Source organism: Pagrus pagrus (genome assembly GCF_965226575.1).
Source record: "Pagrus pagrus genome assembly, chromosome: 14".
NCBI lineage: Eukaryota > Metazoa > Chordata > Actinopteri > Spariformes > Sparidae > Pagrus > Pagrus pagrus.
This window is the reverse complement of record NC_140198.1, coordinates 17,794,290-17,812,946: the sequence shown is the minus strand read 5'-3', so window position 1 is coordinate 17,812,946 and position 18,657 is coordinate 17,794,290. Positions and strand designations below refer to the sequence as shown.

Below are 18,657 nucleotides of genomic sequence, written 5' to 3'. Positions count from 1 at the left end.
AGTCTGTACTATTTCAGAGCTTAATGTGGAGAGAGTCGAGGGGAGCCATAGTAAATGCACGGTAGGCTTCATCTCAGCTCTAAAGCAGAAAGGCGGTCTGGCACCTGATCACTGGGCCACCTGTCCTTTCTTATCTTATTACAATGCACGGCTCTGTCTCTGGCTAAAGCCTGTGAGGTCTGTGAGGTCCTGCAAAGAGAAATCACAGTGACCAGTAGTTGTGACATAGGACTCGAGAAATGATATGGTAACTAAAGTTCAATTCCCTCCTATAACTGAAATGATTAATTTCATGGGAATCCTTGTATTCCCAAATCTGTCACTTTCTTCTAATTAATGTCTGTAAATGCTTGTGTCAAACGGCAGTAAGAAATTATTTGGGAAAAAACCCTTCGAGGTGTGACTTTCAAATGTTATAATTCTAGTTTTGCGTGATCACCACGTGTATCTATTAGAACTCTTGTTTTGTCATGCGGCCTGTTCCTGTGAGCTTTAGACCCCTCAGCCACAAGCCACAAGTATTTGCAGTAGCTGAGCATGTATGTGCTGTAGTGAATGAAACTGGCTATGTTAGTCAGTGGTGTGCATGAAGATCACAGTGTTTTGCTAGCTTCTGGTCCCTCCCTGAGAGCTCTCTGAAATGGAGAGCTGTAATAGAGTGTACTGGAGGTGCATTCTGCTAGTTTTACATGTTTTACATTCTTGTAGTGGACCAATTATATTTCACCACCCATATTAAGCAATATTTTCATTGCCAATGAGGGAGATATTGGCTGAAAAAACATGTAGTGTTGGGCGATGTGGCCTTAAAAAAAATTTTACAATATTTTTAGGCTAGGTTGATATACACGTTATATATCTCAGTATCAGTATCAGTATGACAAAATTGTAGGGATGGCTGTTGGTACTATCACATTAACACAATGAGAGTTTTGATAAATAATCATCAGTAATGTGGATATAATGAATAAGTGGGTAAAGGAAAATATTAGATCAAGTAGAACAGTCAGTAAGTTCAGAAAATTACATCACTTTATTGTAATGCAACTTTTAAAACCAACGCATATCACAATAACTATGTAATATTGATATATTCCCCAGTCCTACGTGTATCTTTGTGACGTGATGCCTGAATAAAAAATGTCTTCACCCTCACCATGCTGACAGCACCCATGCTCTAGACTAGAGATAAGAGCCACAGAAAAGATACGGTCTCACAGTACAAGATTTACAACATTGTGAGATTCAACAAAGCAGCCTCACGCACAAAGAAGCTAAGGGTACATATCTACACATGGTTTTCAACTTGTCAGGTTGGAAAACCTTTCACTCATTGTGTAATTTTTGGGGTCAGAGATCAGTCACCAAAATTGTGCTGACAGGAATTATTCACACTTCCCTACAACAATAATATTGTGAAATGAATTTCGACCAGTACTCTGACCAGAACTCAGTTTCTAAATATATGGAATCAAGGGAATCAGGATTACAAACACATTTATTTGTCATACTTTACTCCTTACGTTCTTTTTTTGCTTATCTCCTTGCATGGATATGTTCTGGGTGGAGTTTGCTGTAAATATACTCACACGCGCACATACTTGGATGCACAAACACATCTTGGCAACACCCACTTGTATTTCCAGTTTGACTACCCTTGAGGCTCATTCCTTGTGTCACTCGCTCCCTCCCTACCTGTGTTAGACCATGATGTCTGCTGGAATAATGAAGAAAAAGACGTGCACATGCATAGTTTTGATGTCATTTTACCACCTCTTCACACAAAATGGAAGCATTCCCAAAACAGTTTTGTATATATACGAAAGTATGTTGTATTTGTATTACTTTGACATTTTTGTTAAAGTTTACGCAAGGTCAGTGGTTGCCAGCTTTTATTTTCTGACTAAAATTTGACCTCAGCCATACATTTGATTTCCATGTAAAGATCTGAACAACAATGGCACTTGTGGTTGGAACGACAGATTTTCAGGTCCCATGGCAGTCATGAAACCACTGAACACATCTAGCATTATCTGACTCAGTAGTAAATGATGTCTAACAGCTAATGTATAAACTGAGTCACTAAATAACTATGGCCAAGGGAGATGGGTTTAATGAAACACCAGGCCACATGGTTAAATTCAAGGAAGAGGAAAAAAACCCTTCATCTTTGTGCCACAGAACAGCCTCTATTGACAGATGGAGGGACAGTTGCTGTTTTTTTAATAGCTTTTCTTTTTTGGCCCGCGTTCACATCATACTTTAACCCGTTAAATGATTCATGACCAGTTAGGAGAATAAACAGCTTATATCTAGCTTTGGGATTTTCTTGTAGCCCAAATCATAGTACTGTATGAACATTATATTATGCAATCTTACTGCGTCTCTTGTGTTAAGAGAAACACAGTGTAAAAGTTCATACTGCATGACACTTATTTATCTTGGTGCCAAGATAAATACATTGTAAGTTTGGTTTGTCATCCTGGTTCAGAGATAAATACAGTGTGTTAGGTTAGACTACAGGGTCCTGGTCCAAAGGGTCACTGCCTTGGCTACCTGTACTAACAACTGCTGTAGACTTTAATTTGCACTGACACTCACCAGGTGTTAGCAGTATGGCTTTATTCAAATAGATGGAAGGTTTTTTTTTTTTTTTTTTATCTTTAGGGCCTTTAAAACACCCTTAACATACACAGAAGAAGTGAGAGAATTTTAGATGTTTATTGGTCAGGTAATTAAGTTCAGAAATGTAAAGTCAAATCTCAGCAAAGAAGTGACAAAGGCTATTTTTTATTTCCTCACAGTGAATTCTTAGCTATCTTGGTCAGAAGCATTCTTGTCCTGATGCTTTATTTAAGCATTTGAATTGAAACTGGAAGAGCAGCATTTGCCTTTTCGGTCAAGTTTCAAGTTTAGTAGCACACCATGAATTGACTGTTGTAACTTAATATTTCTAACACTCTTAGTGAAGGCTCTGACTTCAGTTGCCTCCAGCTGTAACTCAGAGTCACATTACCTTGCGCGCACACACACACACACACACACACACACACACACACACACACACACACACACACACACACACACACAGTGCCTTTTTGTTTGTACAGTTTTACTAATATTGACAGTTTCCTGCTTGGAGGGGTAACAACAAGGTGCAGTTTTGGAGGCTTGAGGACAATTATTGTCTTGTTGACATTTCACACCCTTTTTGTATCCAGATGTTATGGCTGAGAGGGGCCTGTTTCTGTCTCATTTCTCATGGGATTGGCCTTGGCCAGTCCCCCCCCCCCCTTCCCCTATCTTCCCCATTATCAGCCACAGCTGCAGATGGCGCAGAGGTGCATGACCTGAAGGGCATGCTCAGTGCCTTCACTGCTTTCAGAAAGGAAAAGAGGACCTCACTGTAGAGATCGCCTTCTTATTCACCATGTCACTTTTTGCCATTGTATGAACCAACCTGTTAGAGTTGGGCAAAACACATTGCCGTTCTATACTTGTAACTTCAAACTGTTAAAAGAGTAAAAATAACTCATGCCACATGTGGCAAGACGGCGGTTTTACCACAACCCCACTTTCAAAGTCATAAGCAGAGGAAGGGCAGTTCTGCTTTTGCAGGAAGAGAAATGTCAAAGCATGTGCATCTTTATGTACCAGTTTGCTCACTTTAGTTGTGCACACAGATCACAGCCCTGTAGACATGTAGCATCGATGCCAGTGGCTAGGGTTACAACACTGATGGTGCATTTTTTGTTTCATACAGAAATATGCCAATTACGAGTGAACTATTATTCATAAATCACTTCCCCCTCTTTTGCTGAAACATCATTTACAAAGACCTACTCCTACAACAACTAGTACTCTTTAGATGGTTTGTCCTCATTGTTTGTATTATTCATGGTGTCTCTGAAGTATTACATTCTGTTGAATGATACCTGGTAATATGAGATGTGTGTTTGTCACTTGCATTTTGTTGTACTTAATACTTGATTGTTGGCGAGAACTTTCTTGTTAAATGTCTGTAATGTCTCCTTTGTTGTGGTTGTATTTGTCTGACATTTAGTTACAGACGCAAAGACGATCTCCGAAAAGGATTCAAATTGAAACTAAACACAGCGCAGCCATAGTTGACTCTTAGCTCCACCCACCCACTGGTGTCAATAAAGAATAGTAACTACTAACCACAAAGCTTACAATCAGAATCAGAATTCCTTTATTTGTCCCGCAAATGGGGAAATTTCTTAGTCACAGCAGCCAAAGGACAGTGTCACACTAAACAATAATAAAAAGTAAAAAATAAACAATAGAATAGAAGCAAGCTGCTTCTGACTATCTGAGAGTTTATTGTGATAGATTGTTCATGATGACAAATAACAGACTAAATTCAGGGTGCTGCAGGGTGGTATTCCTTTAATAAGCGCCTTTGGTCTACTCTGTTATCTGAGACAGCAAAACAGTTAGAAGCCAATGGTTGAGACATTGATTCTTGAGCCTTAGATTTTGGTTTCAGTTACAGATTTGGAAGAATTCATGCCAACTTTAGGACAACTTAACGTCTGATTTTAGCATTACCTATACAGGCTTCTTGGATAAAATTAAGTTTAAATCTTTCTCCTGTATTTGGACTTTTCGAAATACGTATTGACAGTGTTTTAGGAAGACAGTATGTGTTTGTGTTTTTTGTATTGTACTGAGGGTAAATTAAAGGTAAACATAATCATGGATCTAAAGTTTACACTTTCATCTGTATTCATGCGGTAAAGAATGTGAAATGTCCTCTTTATGATACCAGGTCATACTTCACCTTGATTCAGATTTACCTAATTACATGTCAACCATGGCAGATATTAAGATATTAATGTCCATACTTAGATAATACATACACACCTATCACCGTGTGGTATGCTGTTCACCTATAACCTTTTTATAGTTTTTTTCTTGTATAACCTGAGTTTTACACTCAGTTTAACTTCATTGATGGTCTGAATTTACAATAGAACTATAACATTTTGTAGTACAACACAAAAATGTATTGTCATATTTTTCCTTTGTTTGTTTTGTTCCTCCCAGCTAAGTAAGAGCAGAGCTGACTCCCACTGATGATCTTTCTCTGTACCCTTTGGCACAATACCATAATCTTGTCTGCGTGGGAATGTCCAAGAGAAGGTCATTTAAGCAGATTAAAGCAGACAGATTGATGGAAGAAGTTTACTCATTCTTTCTGAGGACGGGGTGACCAGAGGCACTCATTATGCAATCTAAGGTGCGGTGAAGCACAGGATGTCAAAGTTTACTCAATCAAGGACATTTCAACCCAGCAAGAAACTGAACCTGGAATGGCTTGGGAGGAAGGCATGACCTAGGCATGACATGAAACAAGGTGAAATTGTTAGCAGCACTTAATGATTACCAGCCTGTGCTGAGGCAAGAACTATTGCTTTTTCTGTGGGAGTCAAGAAACGATCACAGACAATAGTCCAGTGTGTTTGAGAGCAAGTGCTCAGGGAAATGAAAAGTGGACAAAATCTGCAGTATGCATTTGTTGCTATTGTGTGAAGTGCTTACTATGGTAAGCTATTTAAGGATGGAGTCACTCCTTGTCCTCTGTGCTGAAGTGACGCCACTGGGAGCCAAAGTGCAGTGTCATGCAACACAGCGGAGGAAGCAGGATTCATTGAGAGGACACGAGCAGGACAGAGGAAAAAACTGTGATTTTCAACTATCTTTGGAGTCATTGACAGCTGAATATGTGTATATATGTTATATATATGAATGGCTGGCATCTAGAAAAAAGTAGGCCGATAATGCGTGTTGGTGTCTTATTGGCAGACAGACACAAAATTGTATTAAACTTATCACACTGTGTGCAAGCAGGACGCCTTCCAATTTAATTACATCATGCTTGCTTTTTTTATGAAAGAGTTGCATTATGATAAGGTATTTTTGACAGCACAGGGTTTGAATTCATCTGCATATTTGAACTAGAATGGCACTGAGTAGAGCGAATACCTCCGCCAAAGGCTCAACAGTCCACTTTACTCGCATCCAATTGTACTCACTCATAGACAGCAGCCACCTAAATACACCTGTTTTTTCATCAAGATTCATGCATTACTCATTGAGAAATTAATGAAATATTGAAAGACACCCTATCCTCCATCCAAGTTTCGTGGAAATCCGTTTAGTAGTTTTTATGAATCATGCCGACCAATCAACCAACAAAAAACTGACATGGGTGAAAACATAACCTCCTTAGCAGAGGAAAATAAGTCCCATCACCAAAACAACTAAAATGCATTTTTCAAAAATCCAGACTAATATGTCCTTACACTTAACAGATCTATTAATACGTTTGAAATCTTTGGGTTTTTTTTGTTTTCTTTACTTACATTTTCTTGAGATCAGCTTATCTCTTTTGAAGGAAATTCATGGCACAGCACATTTTACAGGCAATATATTGAACACAACACAATAGGAAATACAGATCCAAACAGCAAAGACCCATAGCCACCCATAGTGGTTTATTCAGATGTATTTCATTGCATTAATCAACTCATTGATTTTGCTGAACCTTATTTAGAAAACCATGTTGTATCCTGGGACACAAAAAGTTGGATATCAAAGTTCTTTTTTCAGTTGACGCTTTATCTTAAACTGCACATACTCATGCAAAGATACAATGTTGTTTTCCATGAACCTTGGCACACAGATTAATTGTACGAGTTATGTATTTGTCTCCAATTTTTCTCCAAAAACGATCCACATCACTTTGAGCAACAAAGACAGAATTATGTCTGGCGGCATATTTGCTCGGATTACCTGCAGATAATCATCGATATCAACAGTGCAAAAGTTTGTTTGGGGTTTAAATAGGAAAAGCAGCAGCAAGCTAAACCCCTGTATCATCAACAGTAGAGAGGGCATTGGCTGAACCACTCTACTCCCCCGCCCTGACATGTACTTAAAGCTTACTACCAGAGACAAACATGTTCAAAGTGACTGGACATGCCCAAATATGCGTTTGAAACATTTGATGATGCCTGTAACCACTAGTTCTGATCTGCCATTAGAAAACAATGGAGAAAAACAGGGCATAACAAATTCTAATCACTTGTTTTTCTAGCTCGCACATGAACAGGTTGAAGAAGGGCGGGTAGAGCCTCAGGGAAGTCTTACAAACTTTGAATGCTCTCTTCTATGAAGTTTATATACAATTACATTCTATTCCAGTCCCAGATGGATTTTAAGGCATACTGTAAAGTACAATTTTAATATTTTAACATTCTTTAACTGTAGAAAAAAAATAACAAACACAAATAAAATAGATTGAAAACACATTAAGATATAGTGTACTGTATATCTGCTAGGATTCATATTATGTTCAGAGCAGCCAATGTCTCTTTTGAGCTGGATTGCAGGCATGTCAGCATAAGTATGGAAGGCAGTTTTATCAAATCTTGCAGCCCCTGACTTTGCACATTGCATTTTGGCGTGGGAGAACTGTTCTTTTGAATTGTCCATGTTACAAGGCTGGTGTGAAAATTCATTTCAGTGGGATTTTTTTTTGGCAGAAAAACTCAGATTATGCATGATGATAATTACTAGGCTTGCTTCCTAAAGCTTATATTTTCCCACTGTTCTCTCTTGTCCTGCGTTGTGTAATTGTGTAACAATGTTGGCAGGCTCTTCAGGTATTTGCGTGACGTGCGACTTCAGACATCTGACAGCAAACAGTAGATGAGGCCCAGTTTCCCTGATCTTTTCTCACCTTCAGCCGTCAGGGTACCCTCGTTCAAAATAAACAAGTTTCTTGATGCAGACCTTGAGCATTATTAGTAAGAACCGATAAACCATTTAGATGTGGATATACAAACATTACAGTTGACATATCCTCCCATGCAATAACAGCAATGTCCACAAATGTCACATTGTTAGAGAAAACAGCTGCACCGGTTTTGCCCTTATCTAGCATTGCCACAACTGATGACAGGTTTGTGTTTGCTCGCCATAATGAGCAAACGCGTCAGGTGACTGATGTCTGATGTCTGTGTTTGTCTGTCTGTGTTCTTGTTCAGTAGCCTTGTTATTAGCAGCGAATCACCAGCCAGGGAGAAGCATTTCTTCTTTAGGACCACTGCCCCACTGCCTCCTCCTCAGTGCTGGGTGCTGTCACAACATGACCAAGTGTTAGGAGGAGGAATGTAGGCTCCTCCACTCCATCTCACCTGGCACACTAGGAATAGTCTGTTAGTGTGGTGCAGGAGAGAGATGGCTCTAGTGAGTAATGTTTTGAAAGCTGAAATGAAAATGGCATAGAATTTCAAGGCCCGAAAATCTCAAACAACCAGCACACCATATCCCCGTATGCAGAGGACCAACCAAGGCTAAAATAAGGCAGGGCTATTTTGACTGATGGTAGCTATTTGAGTGTGATGCTCTGACACTCTTTCGTTTGTCTGTTATCCATGAGTTTAGGTAAACAAGGAAAAGGGACACATATCATGGAGACAAGGGTGTTGATAGCTGGGATAGCAGAAAAATGCCCGTGTCTGCCTCAGCTTCAGCCCTCCAGATATGCCTGTAAATCATGACTATAGTCAGCCCTGTCACCAGCTTTAAATTAACATATTTTTGTAAAGCCAGTCATCTTTAAATGTTTCTATAATGAAAACTTAAAGTATAAATCTGTTCTGAATCTGGATAGTAGGAACACATATTTGTGACCTTTGCCATAAGACATGCTGATTCATGTATATGTGTAATTTTTCACCTATTACCTGTAATCTCTTTGCGTTTGACTACATACTTACAGTAGTGAGTAACATATCCATGTCATTGTGCTGCTCTTGAACCATTTGTCTAAATTGCATGTGTTGCCAAGCCCTCAAGCAGGGTAAGAGCTGCGTAGGATAGGGTAAGATATAATAAGTAGATACTTCATAGTTGCACACATTGAACACAATTATCAACCTTCTTCATTTGGCTATCATTTGAACATTTTCATTGCTTCTTCTGTTGCTGGCCAGTGCACTTTGGCTGTGACTGTGCTCTCTGGAAACGAGCAACTAAAGTGAGTAATATGGTGCATTGGCATTTTATCACTGAACTAGTTTGTGACAATCCCTGTGGTTTCATTTCAAGGCTGTAAGGTGGCCACAAAATCTCAGTTGGGAAAAACATTAGGCTTGACAGGTGTGGCTTCTACAGAAATTTGTATTGTGCCAGCCTGGTGCTCCTGGCATACTTATGTATCCCTGTGAGCATGTTGATGACTGCACAGGGCCACTAGAGGTTAAATACTCCACAGTGTATCTTTAATACCTTATAATACCGAGTTTCAGTTAGGTAAAATACAAAGGTTACAGCTGTAGAGGGTTGAGAATTTTAGTCTTGTTTAAAAACATTAGTTGTGACAGTCTTTCACATTTGTTTACATTTTCTTTTTTATATCAGATTGCTTTTAATTTATTGTTAAGGTAAATCACCACAAGTAGCTATCTGTATTACTTATTTCCGAAGAGGACCTTAGCATTAAAGTATAGATATAGAATAAGCACCTTTAGCTTGCAACAGGTCATGTGTAATATTGCGTGGTTCATTACTCCATCTTAGGCCATCTAAGGCCTGTGCTAAATTTCAAAATCTGTTCTTGTTTTAGCGGACAGTTGGTACAGTTGTTGATTGCATAACACTGCTGTCTTTGGTGACCTCAAACTGTTCACCTCACAGTGCTTGCTCTTTTTGGAGTCGCTTAGTATTAATTTATTAGTAAAATACTAACTAAATACACCGTCAGCTCAGTAATACTTTTTGAGACACTAACAGCTATATTGTTTTATTCTTAAACCAATTTCAATTACTGGTGGTGCAAACAAATCCTTTTTGAAACATGATCTGAAAATTCTTGAAACATGTCCTGACGATGTGACTTAATCTCATAAACCACACATTAAAAAAATACGTATGTTTCCTCCTACCTGCTGTGCTGTGCTATCTATCTATCTAGATTGTTTTGGTGTGAGTTGCTTAGTTTTGGAGATATCAGCAGTGGAGATGTCTGCCTTCTCTTAAATATTGTGGAACTAGATAGAACTTGGCAAAAAAAAAAAAAACATTAAAAAAAAATGTCTGTTTCCATATAATCATGACCTGGTTGCTCAAGATAATACACAGACTTTGTAAGGAGTTTCATGTAGGAACTACTGTATTACCATTCCCAAAGGAAGCGTGCATCTGCTTATTGATGAGAGGCTAGCTAATTAAGCCAGCTAACCTTACAGCTTAAACCAAGAAGGGCGGCATTAATGTTTACATCCCGTGCTGTCATAAGCATGAGCCTTCTGCTTCTGTCTGTACAGTGATGCAGTGTTGTTAAATATAAAGAAAGTAATGAATAGTGTTGCATTCATAAATTACAGTAGTTTGTAGTTGCCTTTACCTTCTGTGTGAATTTTCTTTAAAAAAATGTGTGTTTTAGAAATACTGATATTATTGAATTTGTGTGGTATTTCAAACAAAGCCTGCTGTCTTTGCGTTTCCTTCAGTAAAACAAGACATTTGGCAACCTTTAAACTGTTGTTGGTGAGCTAATGTTAGTAGTACCAACAAAATAATATAATCATGTAAAGGGTGACACATGAGTTTCTATTCAAATTAGTCAATCTTTCATATTACTTGTATGACTTCCTTTTAATTTTGTTCTGATGCAACATCTGAAGCACATAAGATGGAGTTGGGGGAGTAGGGGTTCATGCTGTTACACCAAGCTGCTTTGAAGTGTAATGAGGAGAGAAGGTGTAGAGTATTGCACTTAAGGGCACGATACCAATTACCATCAAAAATGATTTTTATCATATTGCGCTATGTGCAATGAACACTAACAATACAGCTTTACTCAAACTGTGGCTATTTGAAGTGTGTAAAATAATGAATATAATATATGAAAACTCTGCTATTTTGCATTGTTTTAAGACAGACATTTATCTTCCCCACCACATTTTAATTTCATGCTGCTGCAAGTAGGCTTTGTTTTGCTTAACTTGTTATAGCAGAGCTGCTCCTCTGATCTATTTTCTGTCTGCCTCAGTGTTATTATGTGTGGGCTTGTGTGTTAGGTGCTTTGCATTAAGTACAAAGCTAGAATAGTGTTTTCAAAAGGCAGGGAGACCTTGTGTCCTAGAAATGAGGTCACCTTGTTAGGTGGCGGAGCAGGATTAGCTTCTTACTCCCCTGGTCCATATGTCTGAGCTGCTGTTACAGCTTAATTTATTGTGATTCTTTTTTTAGTCCTGCTCCAATAAGGAAACAGCAAAAATGCTAACTAAATGACATTGCCTTTATGTTCAAATTTGCATTGTCACTATCTCTTCTAAAGTCACATCATTAGGCTAATTAGCAATGCACGCATGAGCAGAGCCGTCGGTAAACTTCACGCTGAAGAGTGAAAACCTCTCACTAAGCTGTCAATACAGTGATCCTCAAGATTTAATGGCGTAGCTTATCTGTGAAATGAACTGCTCAGGACCAGGGCTTATGTCCTTCTGATTTACTGTCACCTGTCTGATCTGAGGAGTGATCAGAGTTGTTGATGACAATGGTGTTTGTTTAATAGAGGAAAACTGATTCCCTGTAAATATTTAGTTCCCTGACAGTAATGCTGTTGAACTCAGTTACAGCTCAGTATGTGAAGTTGATTGTAATCAGTGTAATGTGACTTCAGCCTCTCTCTCTCCTTGTTGCAGATGAGCGTGAAGCAGTACAGAAGAAGACCTTCACCAAATGGGTAAACTCTCACTTAGGCCGAGTGACCTGTCGCATCGGTGACTTGTATACTGACCTGCGTGATGGCCGCATGCTTATCCGTCTTCTGGAAGTGCTCTCAGGAGAACAGCTGGTCAGTATCACATGGAAACCACCCTTCCCTTCCCTAACCCTGACCCAGGCCCCCACAGCATGACCCCCACCCTTCTCCACATGTCAGGAGGAAGGAGAAATCATGTGCTTCATTTTTCTTTCTTTCTTCCAGTATGAAGTACTTCTCCTTCTGCCTCTACTTGTTTTTCTCTTTTTAAGTTTTCCTGCCATCACTTCCTCCTCATGTGTGTTGTGATCACATGGGTGTTGACCATTTTTCTTCTGCTCCCTGCAGCCAAAGCCCACCAAAGGCCGCATGCGTATCCACTGCCTGGAGAATGTTGACAAAGCCCTGCAGTTTCTCAAAGAGCAAAAAGTCCATCTAGAAAATATGGGCTCACATGACATTGTGGATGGGAATCACCGTCTCACCCTGGGTCTCATCTGGACCATCATCCTTCGCTTCCAGGTAGCATCCAGAGGAGCTTTGTGGTGCTCTGCAAATTTCCCTCTTAGCGCAGATGCCACATTTCTTACCCTTCAAACTTAATCCCTGAAAATCTCACAGAAATCTTCATGGACTCACTCGAATTTTTAACCCTTCCTGAAATGTGGTATAAAGTACCAAACTATACGAGATTACAGTAATGATATTGCAAGATCTAATCATCAAAGAATTGTGTAAAATTATCTGGGCACAGTTAAAACTGAGGAAATGTTCTGCTGACAGATCCAGGACATCAGTGTGGAGACGGAGGATAACAAGGAGAAAAAATCAGCTAAAGATGCTCTGCTGCTTTGGTGCCAAATGAAAACTGCTGGGTGAGAAAGGAGAACAAGCACTATTAATATGTTGAAGATATGTTTATCTGGTTATGCTATTCCTGGATTTACTGAAGCAGTAACTGAAGAATCTTGCTTTGTTGAGTTAATGATTGATGACTTCTGATCTGGCCTCTGCAGATACCCCAATGTCAACATCCACAACTTCACAACCAGCTGGAGAGATGGACTGGCGTTCAATGCCATCGTGCACAAACACAGGTCATTGACTTCCTCCTGTACTTGATGTTACCTACTACAGTACATTTCTTGTTAGGCACATACTTGGCTTTAATTAACAGGTCTTTTCTTGTCAGTGATTCTACAAATCAAAAAGGTGTCCAGTATCTGTCTTTTATCTTTCTTTGCCTACCTGTCGCAACACCATCATCACTTCTCCGGGGTGTTTTCATCCCCCTTTGCTATTTAGGTCTCCTCCTACTCCTCCCATCCTTCAAACAGTCTGCAGTATGGCTAAAAGGATGAAAATAAAATAGGGAGAAAGATGACCTAGATCACAGAAATAATAACCCACTTATTTTCTGTGAAGAGCCATGCTTGGCAACTCACTTGCACACCCTGCTGGTAATAGTACTATCAATACCTTGTGTTTGAATAAACCTTTGATCTTAAAGCCAAAGGTGGGAGCTAAACTCATAAGATAAATAGAACAGAGTGTTGTTCTTAACATGAAATGCCAAAGTGACACCTGACACATAAATGCTAACACTGCTTTCATTGGAGTTACTGAACCATGGGATATGTATGTGAACCATGACACTGCCTTTTACATGATAAGGACCCTATTCAAACACCACAGCAGGCAATTAGAATATGCATACAGACTTGATTGAACCTCAATGAGAAAATAACCATGTCGTCCTTATTGAGCTTATTGCTCGTTAAAGTTTTAATATCTGTAAGCCTTCCCCCCCAAAAACCCCAAAAAACAAAACAATTTTGCACCGCTCTAATGCCTAAGTAAGCTCAAAATGAAAACAAGGTTCAGGCAAGAATAAGCAATAATTGGCAGAAGCAGCTTGCCTAATTCATTAATTAAAAGCCTGTTTGCATACAGATGGCTTTACCTAAACCCAATGGATTATTTAACGTAGCCTGGTCTGTAAATAGAGATATATATTTTAGTGGACTGCTAATCATTTTTCTATACACCACAAGAAGGTGATGCTGAATGCCAGCCTGAATGATACTGCCATTTGCTTGCACCCTGTTATCCTCTGCTGTCTGTTCCTATTAAAACCATAATTGTCCCTCGGCCTCTGCAGACCCGACGTGATTGAGTTCGACAACCTGAAGAGGTCCAATGCTCACTACAACCTCCAGAATGCTTTCAATGTGGCTGAGAAGGAACTGGGGCTTACCAAGCTGCTGGACCCAGAAGGTGAGTGGTTAAAGTCACACAGAGGGCCTGACACTGTCCAACAAGGCACTAAGCCAGTGCCTCTCGTCCCAAACAGATTGATGGGTGTTAGAGAATGGAGGATTATTGGAATTAATTGAAGCTTAGACGAGTCCACATCACATGTCAGCTACACTGACACCACAAAAAGCATGTCTAAAGATGGTAACATTCACTGATTAAATTCCTCATTCAGGCTGTTTTGAAAGCCAAAGTTTGTGCATGCTGAAATTTATGATTAGTGGATTTTAAAAAAAGCGTGGAAGAGGTCAGGTACAGATGGATCATGTCCTCTTATTTTCCAGATGTTAATGTTGACCAGCCTGATGAAAAGTCCATCATTACCTATGTGGCGACATACTACCATTACTTCTCCAAGATGAAAGCCCTGGCAGTGGAGGGCAAACGAATTGGCAAGGTTAGCCGTGTGTGTCTGTCTGTCTGTCTGTCTGTCTGTGTGAGACTATACACAGAGGAACACCTGTACATTGAGTGTTTTCCCACTAGTTTCATTCACAGAAATCTCTTGGTTGCAGGTACTCGACTATGCTATTGAGGCTGACCAGTTGATAGAGAAATATGAGACACTGGCCTCAGAGCTGCTGCAGTGGATTGAGCAGACCATAGTGACCCTCAATGATCGGCAGCTAGCTAACTCACTGAGTGGTGTGCAGAACCAGCTCCAGGCTTTCAACTCCTACAGGACTGTGGAGAAACCCCCAAAGTGAGTAACAGAAAGCTATCAGGTATCAGAAATAACCAAGTGAATGAACCAATGCTTGTTAAACACTACGATCTCGTGTGTGTACCTGTACAGTAAGTTAAACAGAGGTGGTGTCCGTTTCCACAGATTTACAGAAAAAGGAAATCTGGAGGTTCTTCTCTTCACTATCCAGAGCAAGATGAGAGCAAACAATCAGAAAGTCTACATGCCAAGAGAGGGCAAACTCATCTCTGACATCAATAAGGTATGAGTTACTCTGGAAAGGTTTTCAATCTAGAAACGTGAAAGCCATGTTTCATAATATGATTTAATCAATATGTTAAATAAGAAGCTTGTTGCATGCTTTGAGGGGATTTTTTCATATTAGTTTTAAGGTATTCTTAGAACACGAGATTATCATCAACTTCATTGAGTTTCACAAAATTACCTTTACTATTTTCCTGTGTTTTCATTTGTGTGTCAGGCCTGGGAGCGCCTGGAAAAGGCAGAGCATGAACGTGAGCTGGCGCTGAGAAATGAGTTGATCCGCCAGGAGAAGCTGGAGATGCTTGCTGCACGTTTCGACCGCAAAGCTGCCATGAGGGAGACGTGGCTGAGTGAGAACCAGAGGCTGGTGTCTCAGGTAATAAAAGAAATTGGATTTATCCAAAAAAAGATAAATGTGGCTGCAAGTGCATTCGTACTTCTGACTTAAATACACTGAATCGTTTTAGTGTGATAAGGTAATTTTCCTATGTTATTAGGACAACTTTGGAACTGACTTGGGAGCAGTGGAAGCTGCCACACGTAAACACGAGGCCATTGAGACAGACATTGGGGCATATTGGGAGCGTGTGGCTGCTGTGGAGGCTGTTGCCAAGGAGCTGGAAGCAGAGAGTTACCATGATGTGCGGCGAGTAATCGCAAGAAGGGATAACGTGCTTCGACTCTGGGAATACTTGAAAGAGCTCCTGGCTGCACGCAGAGAGCGTCTGAATTCCCATCGTGACCTACAGAGACTGTTCCAGGAGATGCGCTACATTATGGACTGGATGGGAGACATGAAGGTACTGGGCCACTCAACACAACGCATGCTTACGCCATCCTACGAGAGCTAACTCATTGTTAACTTTCTGCTTTGCATTCCTATACCCTGTGGCTTTGTTTTTAATCAACAAAAAGGAATTTGCTAATCCTCTCAATTACGTTAGTAGTTGTTCACATATGTTCTCAGCAGCTTTAGTGTCTGCACTGTACCATTAACAGTAGTAATTAGCTTTTTACAGGCCGCGCCTTAGCTGTGTTGCCTGTCATTACTGGTTTTATCAAGGTTGGCTAAGGTAGACTTCAGTGTGTGCTTTTCTCCTTAGATGTTTAAATCCGTTGACTCAATTCCCACATGCTGTGATATTAAATTATTTAAGTCTGAAAATGCTGCTATTGCAAAATGAAATTGCGTAATAGCTATGAGCACAACATTTTACATTTAAGCTACCAGTAAAGTGGGCTAATATCCAGGTTAGCACCTTCAAATGGTTAAACAAACAATCTGCAACATTATTGACTGTACTTTGATGGTGCACAAAATAATGTTTCTAGACCTCTAGTAGAGGGCATATAAGGTTACCAGTTGTCATAATAGGTCTTTAATTTACTGTCATGTTTCACCAGTTAATTGACTTCATAGGTGTCCTAAATATTCAGCTCCTACTTAATTGTGGTTTTAATTATTAATTGTTTTAAACGTCTATCTATTCCTTGTCTGTTTGAAAATTGGCATGCGTGCCTCTCTCCGCTGCCTCAGATCAAATGTTATGACTGCACAGCACTGCCTTGAGGGCTTGGCCTCATCAGCCACCCACCACCTTAAAACAAACAGAGCACTATTTGCTGCCTTTGAGCTTTGACCTGTTTCAAAGTGAGCATTTGACATTTTCTTTATATTTTTTTAATTGGGAAAGAGAGTATAAAAGGCTGAGGACTATAGGGAAGGCGATATAATATGTTTGTGTTTGTTTGTCACAGGTGGAGTTGATAAGGACATCAATCAGTTTCTTTTCTAATTTTCATTGGTAACTGGAATCCAGCTGTTAATGTTTCTGTGATTCAGTGACCTGTTACAATATAATTTAGAATGCCTGTATACCGTTTTTTATTGTAGCACAATGTCCTGTTGTCATTTGATAGCATTCTGCTCTAGTGACTGAGATGAGAGGAAGTTTCTTTGTTGGCATTTCAGTAAGGCTTCGGCTCCCTGTGTTCAGGTTAATGATCGGAAGCTATAGCTGGATGAAATTCTGTTCTCTGCTATCATTTTTGGTTTTTGGTCATTTAAATTGTCAAGTGTAAGGCATAGCTCTTACAATGGTTATGTCTCAGAATTTATAAATATATAAATAAATATTTCTCAGGAATGGCCAGTCTTCGTTCATCCTGTGGGTGGATACAATACCCAAACTTGTGGGTTTAAACATGGTGGTTTATTTATAAGATGAAGTAACTAAATATTCTACTGAATTGTGTCTGTTTCAGGGTCGTCTGCAGTCTCAGGACAGTGGCAAACATTTACATGATGTGTTAGACCTGCTGCAGAAACACACTCTGGTAGAAGCCGACATTTCAGCTCAGGCAGAGAGGATCAAGGGAGTGCAGGGAGCGGCACAGCGCTTCACTTCCTACGAACAGCGTAAGTCTTCAGTCAACATGTTCTCACACATTTTCTGTACAGACTGTGCAGCTTTAGTCTGAGCTATTTGTGTAAAATATCTAAGTGCAATGTATTCTTTTCTAATTACCAGCTTATAAACCGTGTGAACCAGGACTAGTTAGTGAGAAGGTTGACCTGCTGGGTCAAGCCTACGATGAACTCGGTCAGCTTGCTGGGAATCGCAGAGAGCGCCTAGAGGACTCGCGCCGCCTGTGGCAGTTCATGTGGGACCTTGGAGAAGAAGCAGCTTGGATCAGAGAGCAGGAGCAGATCCTGGCCAGTGGAGACTGTGGCCGGGACCTCACTTCTGCCCTTCACTTGCTCAGCAAACACGAGGCTTTCAGGGATGAAATGGCGGCTCGCTATGGACCTTTGAGTAACAGCATTGCTGCTGGAGAAGCTTTGATTCAGGAGGGACACTATGGAGCCCCGGAGGTCACAGAGAGGATTCATGACATCCGTGCACAGTGGACACATCTGGAGGAGGTGGGTGGTGATCACAGTTCTTTGTAATTGTGTTTGCACGGCATATAGATATTTTCTTCAAATATTGATCTTGTCCTTTCTGCTCCCAGACCACAAAGCTCAGAGAGCAGAGTCTTAAGGAATCGGTGGCCCTGCACCAGTTTCAAACAGATGCCAATGACATGGAGGCATGGATCATGGAGACGCTTAGACAGGTGTCCAGTCAGGAGGTGGGCCACGATGAGTTCTCCACCCAGACTCTAGCTCGCAAGCAGAGGGAGATAGAGGAGGAGATCCAGAGCCATCACCCCCTCATCGACTCCCTGCATGAGCAGGCCCAAGCACTGCCACAGGCCTATGTAAACTTCCCTGAGGTACGTATGCTTTGTTTTTCATACTTCTTCAATGATGACATGCTGTTTGTGGTACTAAATTATTGTTATGCTGACTGCAGGTGGATGGTCGCTTACCTGCTATTGAGCAGCGCTATGAAGAACTGGAGTCTCTTTCAGCAAATCGGCGCCAGGCTCTGGAGGGTGCCCTGGCCCTCTACCGCATGTTTAGCGAAGCTGATGCCTGCAAGCTTTGGGTTGAGGAAAAGGAACAGTGGTTAGATGGCATGGAGATCCCTACCAAGCTGGAGGACTTAGAGGTGGTGCAGCAGAGGTTAGTCTGGGCGTTAGGGAA

The 18,657-nt window shown here is 40.4% G+C and overlaps 1 protein-coding gene across 5 annotated transcripts in view; it reads left to right on the top strand.

Annotated features, from left to right (window-relative positions):
• The window catches only part of sptbn2 (spectrin, beta, non-erythrocytic 2), a 51,807-nt gene that overhangs the window by 18,788 nt on the left and 14,362 nt on the right, over window positions 1-18,657 (top strand). For all 5 annotated transcript variants that reach the window (XM_084373749.1, XM_084373747.1, XM_084373746.1 and 2 more), the window contains 14 exons: window positions 11,742-11,893; window positions 12,149-12,322; window positions 12,584-12,675; window positions 12,817-12,897; window positions 13,962-14,077; window positions 14,401-14,513; window positions 14,632-14,819; window positions 14,946-15,063; window positions 15,283-15,441; window positions 15,563-15,865; window positions 17,331-17,484; window positions 17,597-17,991; window positions 18,081-18,344; window positions 18,425-18,636. In XM_084373749.1, the coding sequence (XP_084229875.1) occupies window positions 11,742-11,893; window positions 12,149-12,322; window positions 12,584-12,675; window positions 12,817-12,897; window positions 13,962-14,077; window positions 14,401-14,513; window positions 14,632-14,819; window positions 14,946-15,063; window positions 15,283-15,441; window positions 15,563-15,865; window positions 17,331-17,484; window positions 17,597-17,991; window positions 18,081-18,344; window positions 18,425-18,636 (2,521 nt within the window). The remainder of the gene's footprint in view (window positions 1-11,741; window positions 11,894-12,148; window positions 12,323-12,583; window positions 12,676-12,816; window positions 12,898-13,961; window positions 14,078-14,400; window positions 14,514-14,631; window positions 14,820-14,945; window positions 15,064-15,282; window positions 15,442-15,562; window positions 15,866-17,330; window positions 17,485-17,596; window positions 17,992-18,080; window positions 18,345-18,424; window positions 18,637-18,657) is intronic.